This window comes from Fulmarus glacialis, unplaced genomic scaffold (genome assembly GCF_000690835.1).
Source record: "Fulmarus glacialis isolate BGI_N327 unplaced genomic scaffold, ASM69083v1 scaffold17002, whole genome shotgun sequence".
In the NCBI taxonomy this organism is placed as follows: Eukaryota; Metazoa; Chordata; class Aves; order Procellariiformes; family Procellariidae; genus Fulmarus; species Fulmarus glacialis.
The window spans coordinates 19,873-36,847 of NW_009196076.1; the positions used below are offsets into that span (position 1 = coordinate 19,873).

Below are 16,975 nucleotides of genomic sequence, written 5' to 3' on the forward strand. Positions count from 1 at the left end.
ATATGTTAATGTAAACCTTGATGTTTCTGATATTGTTTTATACTACAGGAGAATGAGAAGGAAAATTATAATAGAGTAGAATTGAAACGGGGAATTGCACCTGTAGCTAGACTTTTCTTCACTGCATAAATACTAATTCTTGAGCTACTTTGCTGTAGAGCTCCAACTGCTGTAGCTCTGACTTTTCTAGCTGGGCAGACCACATAGCTTATTCTAGTAGCAAGTGAAATCTGTAAGTTGCAGGGTCCTTTCTCTAGCATGTGACCATCCTGCACTACCTGGGAGCTTTAGATTCACAGCTCACACACATATGCAAATGCAAGTGAGTTCCTGCCTATTTCTGGTAGGTCTCAAGAAAAGAGGAGACTCAGAGATACGACCATTTCATCCAGTTCACAGCCCAACTCCTTTCTATTCCCATGAAGCCCTTGGGAGAGTCTGGAAGTAAGCTGGGAGCTGGAGATGTTGTCTTAGCAGGCACCATATGTTTCTTGAGTTCACTGAGCAGGCACCACAGTGTTGGTGTGGTGGAGGAGAAAGTAATGGGCACTGTTATCTTGGGAGAGGTCTGCCATCAAGTTTTAACACAGTTTAAGTTTAAACAAGTTTAAACACCTTTATATGTGAGGTAGATTCAGATGCAGGTTAAAAGACTGATAAGAACACAGATATTTTGGGACATCATTGTCTAAGTGATACGAATATGCCCTGCATTACTGCATCAAGTATCAGTATTACTTTGTTTATGGAAACAATTTTCCAAAAAAATACTGTTCTTTATGTTCATGCTTTTGCAACATTACTGTTCTCTCCAGATTCCCACCTCACTAAATGCTAGCACGGTCCTTACTGCACTGGAATTATTCTAATGCTGTTTGGACTTGGTAGTCAGATTGGTGCAAACTCTTTGTTCTGAGATCCTTGTTTACTGCCAGTGGCTCCCGGCTCATCTTTTTCTCCCCTTTCTCACACTGGCAGAATGAGGAGCAGGATAAAAACTTGGGTCAGAAACTAGAAAAGGAAAATTGCTGGAAAAGATCCAGAGGTCCATTATATGGGAAAATTTTTCCTGTGGTTCACACAAACCTCACTGTCTCACTGTTGGCTTGTCTCCCAGGAGACCAATCTGTGTTTGTCTGAATGGCCAGAAGTAACATTTAAAGCACCATGGTCGCTCAAAATTATTCCTCTATGCATCCAGTGCCAGAGACTGGAGTGTCAGGTTAATATGATTATCCTCATGGAGAGTTGTTGGATAAAGGGAAGCAGTTAAAAGGTGGTACACTTTGTGGGTTTTTTTTATTGTGATTTGCAAAGCACTCGGATCAGTTTCATGTAAGTTGGTGGGAACTGCCATTGTTCAGGTATTTTCAATGTTCCACCTTATCAAGACAAGACAGTTTGAGGAAATAGATTGACTAGTATGTCTCTTCCACTTTTTTCTGTCAGTTCAAGGCACTTCTGTTAAAATGCCAAAACTCACAACGGTAATATTTTAGCTGTGAAATGAGGGATTTAAAGTTCTTTGATTCTGTTTTCTGTTAATGTAATAATAATTTATTAGTATTCACTAAAGAGACAGAACAAACAAGCAAACCTTGCACATGGACTATTTACTAGTGATTAATCATAATCCCTAATTGGTCCTTCCATTCGCTCCACAATTTGGTAACTGAAATATTTGCAACAGGAATAATTTTAATATTACTATTACTGTAGTTCTGAAGCACATCAGTCAGCCTCTGTCAAAATACAGTCCCATCTCAAAAAGTAAACAATCTGAAATGAACAGCACATGCTGAGTAAGAAATCTCCTACTCAGAGGGCACAGATTTTTGTCAAATGAGTAGTAGTCATGCTAAAGTTATGAGTTGCCCTCATTTTCACAAAGAAATTAGCAGTCCCCTGAATGTTTGTAAAGAAGATCCCACAAATAGCAGTACAGTAAATGCATTACACTTATCCACAAAAAAACTTGTGCTTGACTTCTGTGTTATTCTGTGTTTAGCAATTACAAGCAGCTGGAATCCTGAGACTTTGCTGTCTGTGGAACATCACTTCGTGCCTCTTTACACTCATGACGGGGCATTGATCCTTCCCATCCCCTGATCCCACCATAGGAATTTTAATGGAATTTCCTCAGCACTGGCTTTTGAAACATGCTTTTCTACTGCCATGAAATTCTAGCTGTTTAATGGACAGCTTCCCCCACCCCCTTCATCTAAGTTTGCTCTATCACGGGAGAGCTTGCCCTTGAAAACAGAAAACAACAGAAGCTTTGGCAAATACATCATTAGAAATGCCAAGGAAAAAAATGCTTTCAGTCTGAAAAAATGCACTTCAAACAAAATTTAATACTCATTTATTTGTGCAATTGTTTCTCATTGAAGGACATAAATCTTGACAAACTGAAAAAATATACAACATTCTTTGCATAGTTGAAGAGAATTTGGCTTTTGGATTGACTCCAAGCATTGTGACTTGGTTACTGCAGCGTGCTGTTAACTTGTGATCAGCACCTCTACTTGTTAGCCCAAGCCAAGCACAACACAAATTAAAGCCGGTAGCTTGGAGCTGAATATCAGGCAAGGATAGTTGCCTGTAGACATGGGCCTCCATCAAAGTTGCCTAAGACGTTTAATGCACATACAATGCTGGAGTCCCCAGAAGACTCTAGTGTATCACTTATCTGATCTCAAAAGAAAAGCATGTCCAGTGATTTCTAAAGATGATGCCTGTGTACGTTTTATGTAGCATTCTCAAAACTGTTGTGCTGGATTGGAGATCTAGACTGTAAGTCTAAACCTATCAACTTTCCAGACCTGTTATATCTCCTACATTCCTCCGGGGTATCCCATATTTCTTATTCTCAGTAGTGTGTTGCAGTAGTTGCAGGAGAGAGTAGTTGCTGTGTCCCACTGCAGTTCGCAGCCAGAGCCGTGGCATGTCCTGGAATTCAACTCATGCAGGGGCCTGAGTACTGTAGCATATTTGATGAAATGCAATGGTTTGAGCACAGAAGTCAGGGCTACCTGGGTTTTAATTTAACGTCTCACATGAACTCACTGTGTGGCCTGAGCAAGACCTTAATTCACTCCATGCCTCAATTTACCATCCGAAAATTAGGATGCTAGATCTCCTCTATCCACAGGGCTTTTCTACTGCTGTTACATCTAGAATCAGCTTTGAAAATGAAAGTGTCCTTATAATTCAGCACTTCAGATAACAAATTTTTAGATAATAGGTAGTATTATCATTTGAGTTCATGTCTTTTCTGTTTTAAACCAGCTAATCCAATAAACATAGCATTCACCTTAAAATTCTTATAAAACTATACAACACATTTCTCCTATTCTAATAATGAATAAATAACAGTAATTTGTATTACTCAAATAAAGCCATACTTGGTCCGTAATAAAAATCTCTTCCATCTTTAATCATTCCAGGAGAATTATTTTTATGTGTTGTGCTAATATAAAACAGCCTAATTCTGCAAAATTTCAGCAGAGAGAGAGCAAAAAAGAGATCTCCCTTTGTTCTTCATTATACTAGTTTACCACACTTATTGTAGCTTGAGAATTTAAAACACCCCTGGGAAGAGCGCCACTAATAAGAGCCCTTTCTCTAGGGATTTCTGATCTCCCAAGGAGACAGGCAAGTCAGTTACAAGAGGCGTCCATCATCCAGGTGTAGGTGGCCAGATAAGGACTTTGAGTGGGTTTGGATACTAAAAATTACAGTGAACTCTGAAGTGAAAAACATCCTTTAGGCTGTAAATCTTTCACTGTTCAGAATGAACAGTTCGATTTCAGTGCTCAATTTCAAAGCGCACAAACCAGAAGAAACTTTGAGTCATTTTGTATATATTAAGCCTATTTTGCTAATGTGGCAAAACATACCTTTAAAGATCCTAGCAGTAGGGATGGCTTAGATTCTGGAGCTTCTGATTGGAAAGAAATTTTGTCTTTTCAGATTTTGTTTTAGTGCCCCAGAGCTTTCGACTTTTGAAAGGCTGGGGAGACTGGAACAACCTGGGAGAAGAGGTGGCAGGAAAATAGCTCTCTTCAAGTGAATGCTGCAGAGGGCCACAGAAACCTCATCAGTTTTGTGAAGCATTCAGACTTGACATTATCTGATAAGTCACTGCTCCTTAAGAAATTCTTAGCTAAGTCAGACTCTTCAAGTGTGTCCAACAGAGAAGAATTTATGCTGGAGAGCTGTAGGGAAGGCTGTCCAGGATGTGCATCCTGGACCCTAGTTTAGGAAATGGTGGTTGATCTGCCTATGCTACCTCTTCTGCTGCTGATGTCCCCGGGAGTTTAGGCTGAGAGTTCCTGCTTCTGCATGAACAGTAGGAACAGCTGGGGGAGGCTGCCAAGAGTGAAATGGATCCAGTTCCTTCACCTCCTTCACTGGGGGGATCTTAGTGCCCAACCCAAGGCCCTTCGTGTGTATGCAGTTTGAGGGATCAGCAAGTGTGGTAGGTAAACTGCATACTATACCCTATACATTAAAGTCATGCTCTCATGACATTAGCATGATGCAATGCTGGAAGCTACCCCATAGCTGAGCATCAGGCTACTTCATATCTCTGTCATCTTTGTTCTCCTGGAAATCTGTCAAATCTCCCTTCATAGACACTGAGCATCCCCATGCCACAAGTGTTTTCTAACTCCATAATCCCCTTGTTTAGGAAGGGGGAGAAATGGAGAGGTACCACACAGGCATCGTGACCCACATGACAAAAATGCTTCATAAATGTAACAGATACAGGTGTAATAGACCATTCTTTGCATAGCTTTTCTCCCCACTCTCCGCGCCCCCCCATCTCTGCCAAAATTCTCTTTGAATACGTTCTGACTACATTTGCCCTCTGGTTTTGATTAAACATGCTTATTTCTCATATGGTCTCATTTTTTAACGTGGTTGTCTTTCAAGATTAAACAGCTGCTGCTTTACGTTCAAAAAATTGATTGGATTTCAGGGGCACAGAAATAATTCTTGTAGGTGGCAAGTTAGTTAATTGCTTGGACTCCTTAGGGATGAATGGTGTTCAGCTGTGGAATTGCAAGGTATTACTACTTTTTAATAAAGAATGAATCATAGCCTTCTCCAAATATTGCATATTGATTATTATCCATAGTCTACCTTTTCATAAGAGAGTGTCCCCAGTACAGGAGCGTCAGTATATACAACGTGAGATTTCTTTCCTTACAACATGGTGATAAAGTTCCTAATGTTGATGCACTTGGGATTTCTTAAAAGTATTTTGGTTCTTTGCTTTCAAACAGTACATTTTTGCAGTACTGATGAACAGAGGAAGGTAGGTTATTAAAAACGATAGCATATAAAAGATCTTCATGCATAGTAATGGTAGCTGCACCCAAGAGATCATGTAAGTTTGTGTAGCTGCTGGCTTCTTAAGTTTGGCAAATCAAAGCCTCCAAATTTTTAAATATCTTTTCACACATGCTTTCAAAATCCAACAAAAGAAACTGAACGTTCCTTTCAAATGTAAAATGAGAATTGGATGGCAGAGCTATCCTAGAAATTTTCCGTTTAATCCCAAATGTGAAGTGATAAAAGTACATATTATGTTGGGCTGAAACTCATTACATTTGCAACACTAAAAATCTAACCAGTGATATACCCAATTTTCTAAGCTGTCGTTTTATTAAATATGCATAAATAGCATTGCTTCTGAAAATACTTTGTTTGAAATATCCGAGAATGGCAAACTTACCTTTCAGTCTTTTTACTTTCCTGTCCATCATTTAATCTGAACATCATCTGATGAGGATTTTTTCCCTGCAGATATATTATGTCATGCATTATTTTAATACGGCTGTATGGCTCCTGCAGGAAAGGATGATTCTATTTCTTTAATTTTTTTTCTAAAGCTTATAGGCTGATGACATTGACTTCAATAGAAAAAGGACAGTATTTGAAAATAGTGCAGGAATCATCAGAATCAAGGAAATAATTCTCAGTAATTTTTTTTTCCCAGTGGCATGCTAGATTATAGATAGCTTTATTTTTCCTTTTAAGTCAAATCTAATTTGTCAGATGGTTCTTAAATGTGTAGTGTTTGCTCAAATGGTTATCTGGTAGAATTTCCACTGGTCCATTTAGCAGTGGCCAGGCTTGCTTTATTTTTTTAAAACGGGAATTGAGTTGTTAAGCTTTTTTTTCATTGTTAATAAAACCACTAGAAAAGGATGAGTGAAACATATATTTGCCATGATTGATATGACTTTAAAAAATATTTATAAGGCAGGTCTGTGTGACCTCAGTGCAAGGAAGAGGAAGCAGATTCTCAGGAGCAAGAACTACCAAGTCTTCTGTCAACCATAAAAGGTGCAAACTGAGCACATGACATGAGTCTTGTATTTTTTCCCTAACACAAAGCTTATGTCAGAAATTGTTCTCTCACTGGTCATCCAGAATTTTAGCCAGCAGACCAACTATTATGATGTAATTTATGTAGTGTGTATTATTATCTATATGAAATAGGCCTGAGATCCCCAATTTATCTGAAACTGATATCTAAGAAGGACTCATAGATTGTTCATTATTGGGTATGTAGGATGTATTTTAAAAAATAAATAAATGACTACAGTTTGATCTGTAAGTACATTCATCAATGGAAAATGCTGAATATTGATGAATTCTGTAATCTAAAAGTGGAAGATCTAATGAAGAATGAAGGGCTAGAAGTTAAAATCAAATGCAGTTTCTAATAGAAGAGTTCATTAACCATTGGAACAAACTCTCGAGGGCGGGAATAGATTCTTCACTTCTTAAAGACTGCAGATCATAACTGGATAACTCCCTGGGAATTCTGCTTTAGTATAGTAAGGGTTCAACAGAAATAACTAGATTAAATTTTATGGCCTATGTTACGTAGGAGATCAGACCAAATGACCTAATAGTCCCTTTCAGCCTTAAGATCTACAAGTCTATGTCAATCGTGGCTTGCAATGAAAAGTCCAATTTCTCATCTCCATCCTTCAGCTTTTCAGCTAACTCCGAATTTGTGAAGCATTACCTTGTGCTTTTTTTCAGATTTTGCCAGAAGAGGATGACTACGGATTTGACATGGAAGAAAAGAACAAAGCAATCGTGGTGAAGTCAGTTCGACGAGGGTCTTCTGCAGAGGTATGACCTAACATTCATAAATATTTTGATTTTGGTACCTAAGAATATTTCAATGCTTTGAAAAGGTACAAAACCATCCTTTTAAGGTCTGTTTCATTTTAAAGGCAGCTAATAGAAAATATGGTATCTTCTATAATTCCTGTGGTAATAAACTGTTTCTGTAAGTTGTTAAGTGTTTTGGCATCTTTGGAGGACTTGCTGAGTATTTTTGATAAGTGATAGGACAACAGCAGTATCTCTGTGTGATGATAGCATACCTCATGTTCATTAGCAACTTAAATTTGAGGAGGGAGGGAAAGTAACATTGTCTTGGGATAACGAAGATGTTCAATGAGAAACAGGTTTATTTGAGTGAAAGCTATATTTTTAGATTTGTATTGTTTCCTTAAAAAGCATGTGCTCATTTCTCTCCCTGGTGTTTTTTTAAGAGCTCTACAGAATATATTTGCTTTGTTTCTTTGAGGCACATAGATGGCCCAAATGTCATAGGATCTACGTATTTCATAATCATTTGTTTATCCATACAAAACCTTTGAGTGGATAACACAATGTGATCCTCCATTTACCAAAATAAGGCACAGACAGAAAGAAAGTCTATTTTTTAAAAGCTATTTAGGTGCTTTTTAGCACCTATGAAGATAAGAGAGGACTAAATTACTTGTCCAGGGTTTCACAGTAAATTGTGGCAGCACACAGACAGTCCTTCTTATTAAAAGTCCAGGACAACCATTACAGAATTTTTTAATGTCCACATTCATTTGTTGGTCACTGCTTTAGGCTACAGATAACTCCTGGATGACTCGCCCAATGCAAACAGCTGAAGTGGACAGACTGATTTTAGCAAGTTGAGAATGTCAAATGGGAAGGAGTTTTGAACTAAAGTTTAATATTAGAATTAAATGATTTCAGTATTCCTGATTCTCATTTGTTTTATGGTCACCAAAGAAACCAATCCTATGCTCTACCTCATGCTCAAAATCAACATAGATTGGCCAAAAATTTTATTAATCTAAACCTCTGCTGTAAACCATTGCCTGACAGATAATCCTTCTGCCCTGTCTTTGGCTGGATGCCTGTGGAAAATCCTGCAAATCTGTTGTGTTTTAAGACAACAGAAGCACACAATTTTCTAAGGAATCTTTTTCTTGATCTTCCAAGACAAACTATCTGTGACCATGAGCCCGTCTTTTCAACTTGATCTTAAAATATTGCTCCAGAAAAGAATTAAATCTGCATCTCTCTGAACCAGGGGGCTGTCAGTTCATTCTGGAAAGACCTGAGGTCCAACAGTGATGCATTTCATTATATTCTTAGGCTTTTTTAATTGCTTTGTGATACTAGAAAGATATCCAGCATGTAGTTCTCTGTGGCTCAGCAGCTGTAGGCCATGTAGAGACCCTATGGCTGCTGTCACACTCTTAGGGACAAAAATCAAGACATGCAGCTTTGCTTCACAGTGCCCATCACAGTACAGTGCATCCATTAGGACTATCAGACTTCAGGCCAGAATAAGATTCCAGGTTCACCAATTAAGTGGAAACGTATCTATTACTTGCATGGATTTATTCAAGATTAACACATTCTGTTTGAGTTTGGGATTGTGATCTCTTTTTCCTAGTATACCTGGAAAAAAATTGTCATGCACAGATTGTGGCGGCACACAGCATTGAACTTCATGCATGTGCAACAAGGGTCTTTGGGGTTTTTATTCAAAATCAGAGCTGCCAAGCATTGTTCTTTTTATTATTAGTGTCTTTTTTCTTCTCAAGATTTTTTAGAAACTGTTTTGTGAGCTATTAGATTTGTCTATGCCAGAAGCAGTTCCCAACCTGTGTTTAAAAGTCATTAAGAAAAGAATTGCTGGAACATCAAATTCCTGTACGGATAGGGTACTTGAACTGCAGTTTGGGAACTCTTCGCCTAACGTGTGTGTTCAGCTTCTCAGTTTTGGCCCTTAGACAGAATAGTGCCCTAGTGGGCACTACTCATGCACTTTCTTTCCTGGTCCTGAATGATGAGCAGCTCTCAGCCCAGGACTCTCGCCTGTGGAAATTGTCCCCCCATGCTCCCAGCAGCAGCTGCCTGTGACAATTAACACTTGATCAGCTCACCTAGACGGAGAGTCACAAAAAATCATATAGCAGTGGTTGGTTGATGAGGACTGTGGCACATCCCATGCTTGTTCCAAGTTCATGTGTCTTCAGAAAGACATTCAGAAAGTCAATGTCTCCTCAGTTTGTACCTTATCTTCCTTTCTAACCCAGCTCATGTGCAGGTTAATTGTAGCTGGGCTTATTCCCATAAATTTTAATCCTGGAGCTGGTTTATGAATGATACTCTAACAGAAGGAAACCACTGTGAAAAAAACCTACCTTTTTGGGAGGTGTGGTTGCTGTCTTACTCTGAACAGCCAACTGACAAGCAGATGTCTAGTGTTTGAACAGAGCGCGTTCAACAAGCAGCCAGTTGGCCAATGGCCATGCAAATGAACAGCAAATAGCAAGTTGCTGGTGTTTCAGAAGAAACAATGGCCTGGATCCAGACAACTGCATTGAGTTGTCATGAGGAGCATCCGTTTTTCAGAAGCTCTGTGACACTGTAGGTCTTTACTGCTAAAGATACACACTGTCTAGTCTTCGTTAGCCTGGTTAGTTATATCTCAGCAGAGTAGCAGATTTTTATTTGAAAGTTGCTAGTTTGTAGGATTTAATATGCAACTTTGTACCTCATACATTCATGGATTTTCTATGATTATGTGTGCAGGTAGGTGTCCCGTATGCACAAGCAATAAGTTAGGAATATAAAGAGGTCATCCACAGGTAGAATGATTGCAGGTATGCGAAGAGTTTAGCTAATTGCACATACATTAAGTGCGTGAGCTCCTTTGAGAAAATCAGGCCTAAAACATAATGACTTTAGAAATTTATATAATAATTATTACTTTATAATAAACTCATCAGTATAAGTAAATGCAAATAGCAGAAACATTTTCATTGAATTATAAACCAAAGTTTGTCAAATTCTATCTTAAGTTAAAATCTCTATTGCTATTTATCCCTATTATCCATTTTAGAAATTAATTACAAAAAAAGAAGGATGAAAAATGTTATTTCCAGGTACACAAGAGGATGTTGTCAACTGTAGAGAGCTTGAGAATTAAATCAGGGAGAGCCCTTTGTAGTTTTTCTTTTTAATAGCTTTGACTTGACAAAAAAAGTATAGGTTTTTGTAGGTAAACTGATCTCTGACTTTCAGACACAAAACATATTTAAGAAAAGCCAAGCCATGCATAGACATAGTCAGCAAGGTTTTCCAGTCCTACGTTTCCAGATTCATTTTTGCAACAGGTCAGTTTTCATATGTGGGAGTAGTACTGTTTAGACATCCTTTTTCCAAACCAAGAAATTTGTCAATGGATTCCAGGCAGAATAGGAAAGGGGCTTGTCACGTTTAGAAGAAAGCCCAACTGCTGAATCTTAAAGTGATAGGAAGTAATTCTAACCTGGGAAGGGTTAATTTTTTTTTTTTTTTTTTACTCCATTAAAGGGAATTTTATATTTCCTTGATACCCTAACACCTAGTCTAAGTGCTGCTATGTCACATTTTAACTGGTGTAGATCATCAACAGGTATGTTTAGGGTTATTGTCCAGTAGGCAGAATAAGGGATCTCGATTCTGTCATCGCATCTGTCTCTGACTTCTTATGTGACCATGACCAAATAACTAAAGTTAGGTGCAAAAGCTAGGAATTAAAATTAAAATCTTGTGGCTTTTTAGGCTGATGAAGAGCCAGTACTTCACTTAAAGCAGAGACAGATTTTTACCACCACTTAAAAACAGGTTACATTTATTTATGTGACTAGGTATAGATTGGTTTTGCATAGATAGTGGTTGAAAACTATGTTCTTGGCTCCCTGTGCCTGAGCTGTAAGTTATGGGAAGTCACACTTCTGTATCTCACTTGATAGTTAGCCAGTCTACTACAGTCCCCTGTTTTTCAGTCCCCTTTTTTTCATATACTCTCCTTTTTTAGTAGTCCCCTATTAAAAAAATTGTAGCAGAAAAGTACAAAGATATATCCATTGCAAAGTAACGTGGCGTATTTATACAGATATTGGGGAAATCTCTTTGTTTTCTGTAAATGCAGACAACTTTAAGGGTGACTGACAAATGATTTGATGAACCAACACTGTATATACAGTATTCCATATGTCAATAATCCTAGGAACGTCCGTAAGTAGAGAACAGTTGAACTTTGGAGCCTTAATCTTCAGAGATGCTGCCAATGATGCAAAGTTTTCTGTGGTGTTTGTTTCATTTGCAGATGGCTGGCCTGCAGATGGGCAGAAAAATCTATTCCATCAATGAGGACTTAATATTCCTACGCCCGTTTTCAGAAGTGGAAACCATCTTAAACCAGTCCTTCTGCTCACGAAGGCCGCTTAGACTTCTGGTAGCCACCAAATCAAAAGAGTAAGTGTCAAAATGGGCAGACAGAGAAGATTATCTAGAAATGTCAATTACTAAATATTTCTTCTACAATTTGTAGTGAAAACTCTGTAAACACTTTGCTATGCAGAAGCTGTTCAATAGGAAAAAAAATGACATAAATGAAAGAGATACAAGAGTCACAGGTTGTTTTCAGTGATGAACCTTGTGCTTCTAGAACAAGTTAGGATTTGTTCTCTTTATACTGCAGTTAACTTTTGGCTTCCTTGTGGACAAACAGAACTGAATCACAAGGATTGTCATTCTGTCTCAGGTGTGAAGCTTCTCAGACTAATACAGGTCCAAGGGAAAGCAATTTCCACCCCATTAAAGCTTGGCTTATTTTTGGATGACTCTAACAGTTTTTCAGTCCATTATTGTATCTTATAATAAGGCTTGGCCCTGTTAATATCTTGTGCATTACTAGATTCTGTAATCCCAGAATTTGCCATAGAATTGAATGTGTCAATGAGCACTTGATGCTAAATTCTAGTTCAGGATGTCTTGTCCAGTCTATTTGTTTTTTTAATGGAAAAGATCCTCAGCTGGTATACGTCAGCAGAGCTGCACCGAAGTTTGCCTAGAAATGAAAGGGAATATAAATACCATAGAAAGTTTCTGTCCTGTGTTATTCACTTAAAGATATAATACCTTTGGAAGTGCCAAATTTTAATTAGCAAAGAGAATCTCTCATCTGCCTTGGAGAATGAAGATGGAGTGGATGATTTCTTCAGGTCTATTTATTTGTTATTTATTTGTAAACTATGTGGGTACTTTCTTTAATCCAAAACACGGTTGTGAATGCTGGGAAAAGATGCTGTTAGAACTGCCCAGAGCTCTGGCAGCCTAACTTAAAATGCTGCTTTCTCTTCTCCTTGATTTACCCACAGGATTATTAAAATCCCAGATTGTCCTGAAGCACTTTGCTTTCAGATACGGGGAGCAGCACCACCATATGTTCATGCAGTAGGAAGAGGTAAGTAGAAAGGCTGTGGTATAGTTAAGCTTGGAGTGCAGCTAAATATATATCCATGTGTGTATAAAGTGTGTGTGTGTATATATCTCTCTCAATCAAGAAAGATACAGGTTTCATTGTCAAATTTGTTCTAAACAAGTTTTGACAACTTATTTTAATTACCATAATGACTATGAACCCCTGTCATAGAGAAGGCTCTCACTCATATATAAAACCATAGAACAAGATAGTTCCTGCCTGGGTGTTGGGTCACTAATCCCATCAACACAAAACAAGGAATAACTTAATTCTACGGTAGAAGAAATTTGGTGATACTGCAATCCACAGTACTGTGGAAAGACTCTTGAGAAAGCATTGTCACTTGAGCTCTTGCAAGCTAGAAATGCGCTTGCACAGTGATCCTAACCTTGTTTCCTCTACGATGACAGCTCTACAGCCACAGGGAATAAAAATTTGAAACTGAGCTGGCTGAGAAAAAGTTGAGGTGTAATGCTGTCTGTGCTTCTTCAATATTTTTGCCTGTGGTCAGCCACAGTTTGGATCACTGCAGTTGTGAATGTGCTGTGGGATCAGCAGGTTGGTAGACAGATCACGTTTCTTAAATCACAAAGTATGGTGTAAGACTTGAAGACTGCTTCCCCCTTTACATTGGCTTATACTGCTATAAATTACCAATATAAGATAGAGGTGAACTGCTTTCCATGGTCTTTTTAAAAGGAGAAACACAGTTTGACAGAGATATTTACTACTTCCGTAACTGAAATGTGAACTGAGCTGCAAATAAAGCACAGCTCTAACCTTTATTTTCAGCAGTTGCAGAAAATACGACCTTTCAGACATGTACCACTTCCTTCCTTCAGAACAAATACATATATCCAAATATGTGCAGTTAGTATACAGACAACAGGCAGCACCCAAATGCAACAATGTTCTCAGGGAGACACATTTATTACACTAAAAAAAACCACTTTCTAACAGTCTGAAGAGTGCAAACTGGAAGTGCCAGCTAGAAAGATTCTTCTTTTTCAGGATTTTGCTAGCAAAAGACAAATTGCATTTGGAATAAAACTGTATGAATTTTAAATGATGGTGCCTTAAAAAAGTTAATCATCTTAAGTGTAGGTTTCTAGGAGCTGGATTTGGGTCTGAGTCTTGTTCGTATGAATCTGGAATATATCCATTGAAGTTGGTTTTTGCATTCTAGACTTACTCTAGTTTTGAATGTATCATAGTCTTTTTCTTAGACTATGGCAAATTGCATAACGTGCAAGTGTTCTGTATCTTTCAAGTGCAACAAGCTGAAACCAATATAACTGTTTACATTTAAGCAAGACCTCAGCTAATGGAATCATAAGGCTAGAAATGCCATATAAGAATCCCAAATGACTTCCCACAGGAATTTCATTTTCTAGCATGAATGCATTTAGGTATAGGAGGTCTCCGTTCTTCCCAGCACTACTGAAAATAGGAAGGATAGATGCATGATGTTTTCCTTATACAACAAAGCTCTCAGAATACTTAGTAGTAAAACCATGACAGCATTCAACTAGCTTTTTCTCCTTACTCTTCTTAACCAGAAACCCTTTGCAAACTTTCCCATTTTCTCTTCCATAGTCAGATGGCTTTACTGTCTAACTCCTCTCCTGTTGATTTTTCAGGTTCTGACGCTGCAGCTGTCGGCCTTCATCCAGGGCAGTGTATTTTGAAAGTTAATGGGAATAATGCAACACGTGGAAATTATATGGAAGTTCTGGAGCACTTTACAGCCTACAGGACCAGACAACAGGAAGCACTGGTATGAATACAAAACCTCAAAGGAATTACATTAATTCCTGCCTTTCTTCTGTCCTCCCCTTCTTCTGTGCTTTTATGCTCACCACATATACAGAAAAACAACTTATTCATGTCTCTTTTGACTTATTTACTCGCATGCCAAGGTCCTAGTATGACTGAGGGAGCTAATTACAGTTGCCTATAGTTGCAAAACAACTACAAATAGTATGTATGCCAATTCATACACTGCATACAGTACTAAATATTATTAACTATTGCTAAAACTAGAATTTCATCCAGATATGATCTAGATTTTATATTCTCTGAAGTTCAGAGGAAAGCTGGGGGAATGTTGATATTTCAGCCAACTTAGAAGATATAAAAGTGATAGCTAGATTCGCCTTTGTAGTTCAAATGTATAGAGATTGGGCATTTTTACTAAGGTCATAGCTGAAGCCTATATCTCTTGAAAGGGATTGTACCAGTGGGTATACAGAACACATGAAGATGCTGAGGAGGACAGAGTTCAGCAAGCAGCATCCACTGCATATCTGAATGGCCGTCATCCTGGCTCCAGCAAAGACGACTCTTCACTGGAAGGAGGTGCAGAATTGGATCCCCTTCAAAATAGCCAACAGGAATCAGGTAAAGATTCTCATGGGAGAAGAAAACCTAGGGAAGATTCAGGGGCTTCAGGAATGAAAATTGCGGTAGAAATATAAAGTGTAATTATTATTGTAGAATATCTGTCTTAGTAAACTTTATAATAGGATGAGGTCTGCCAGAGGAAGTACTTCTATGCTGCAGTTTACTCAGGAAAAGAAAAAGTTGAGATGCACACAGAAATTGTACCCCTGCGACTCTCTGATCTTTACAAGAGAGCCCGTTTCTGGAATGAAAAGGCTCAGCATTTTTAGAATCATTTGGTAGCCCCTGCAAACCAGGAATTTATGGGCAGTAGCAGCTGGAGAGGGAAGGTCTGCAAGTAACTCCACCTAGCATAATATATGTTTTCTGTGATTTAAGCTTAAAGATTAAGATTTTAAATTACTTTGATCTGGAGCAAGTTTTCAGAGCATGTTACCACTGTGTTAGCAAAAGGTATGGGTGTATTTCCTCCAACTTAGGAAAGTGTAACTCATAAAAACCACTGCTTTACCTTCATGCTGAGAGCTTATTCGGAAAAGTAGATGTTAGGGGAGAATACTGAAGCCAGATTCAATCCAAAGGACTGAGCCTGGACTCTCTGAATGCCATTGGCAACTTCTCCAGGAACAGATGCACATCTGTGTGGATCCCATCTAAGGTCTGGTGAGCCTGGTAATCTAATGGTCAAACAGTGCAGCTCCACGGTGGAACAGCTGGAGCAGTGCCCTGGTAGAGGCATGTGAGCAATTCTCTGGCAAATCTCAATCTGACTGTAACTTAAATCTGTTCTCTGGTGACAACAGCATTGCTGCGTGTAAAAAATGTTATCTCCTCACCCCACCCCTTGCCCTGCCATCTCAGTCTTATAGCTGCACAGAAAATGCATCTGGGGCATTTCCCAAAATGGACAGAAAAGTGGCAATCTTCCAGAGGGTCATTACAAACAAGACTCTGAGATTAACATACTTCACTTCCCTTTGAAAGCTTCTGCTGGGGTCTGTGCGTCTGAATGCTGAACAGAACTAAAAGTAGTGTCCTCTGCATGGATGTGTGCATGCACACATGGAAGAACATCAGAATGTGGATTGGAGTATGTGGATTGTCTAAACCTCTATCGCTGTCTCCAGTAGTGGCCAACAGCAAATGTCTTCCTCAGAATATTCTCCCAGCCTCTAGCAGTATGTGGTTCAGAGACTGCTTGAGCCAAAGGTTGTGTCTTTGTGTCTTTGCATTTACAATACCTCTCAACAGGTTTCTCTTCCCTATGCATGCCTGTATTCATGTGTGCTGCCAAACACCTCTAATGACTTATTTTGGTTCCAGCCCAGACACCACAGACCATCACCCCTCCACTGATCATTGGTGAAGAAACACCTCTCATTAGCCTGACTGTGGATAACACCCACCTGGAGCATGGGGTGGTGTATGAATATGTCAGCAGCGCAGGAATCAAATCCTTTGTCCTGGAGAAAATTGTGGAACCAAAAGGTTGCTTCAGTCTCACTGCAAAGGTACCGCAAAGCATACATGGCCAACTTCATTCCTAAACAGAACAGGGAAGCCAGTAATATAGACATTTCTCTGGTGGCTTGGCTTGGCTCTTTGGATGAGGTAACACATGGTCTTCTCAACCCTGCCTGGAGTTTTCCTCATTAGAATGCATCAAGTTATAATAGTTCATTTGGTATGAGCAAGTCAGCAAACGCTTCCAGGATTTCAGCTGTTGAGGTAGAGGGAGGGGAGCCCTCAGCTGTGGAATTCTCGCTTCTATCTGTCTGGTAATATACTCTTTGCTGATACTCAAGATTAATCTTTTCAGGCAAGAATTTGCTTTACCTTGGAAGAAAATCAAGCAGCTTTTTGCCATCTGATAGGCTGGATGGGTCACTAAAGGAAGCAAGCAGAACTGCTGCTGTTGGAAAGCAGCAGTGC

The 16,975-nt window shown here is 38.9% G+C and overlaps 1 protein-coding gene across 1 annotated transcript in view; it reads left to right on the top strand.

Annotated features, from left to right (window-relative positions):
* Positions 1 to 16,975, top strand: part of PREX1 (phosphatidylinositol-3,4,5-trisphosphate-dependent Rac exchange factor 1) — a 56,004-nt gene that overhangs the window by 16,864 nt on the left and 22,165 nt on the right. The window contains exons 7-12 of the mRNA XM_009572094.1: positions 7,065 to 7,158; positions 11,483 to 11,631; positions 12,537 to 12,622; positions 14,281 to 14,417; positions 14,869 to 15,040; positions 16,367 to 16,554. Of these exons, the coding sequence (XP_009570389.1) occupies positions 7,065 to 7,158; positions 11,483 to 11,631; positions 12,537 to 12,622; positions 14,281 to 14,417; positions 14,869 to 15,040; positions 16,367 to 16,554 (826 nt within the window). The remainder of the gene's footprint in view (positions 1 to 7,064; positions 7,159 to 11,482; positions 11,632 to 12,536; positions 12,623 to 14,280; positions 14,418 to 14,868; positions 15,041 to 16,366; positions 16,555 to 16,975) is intronic.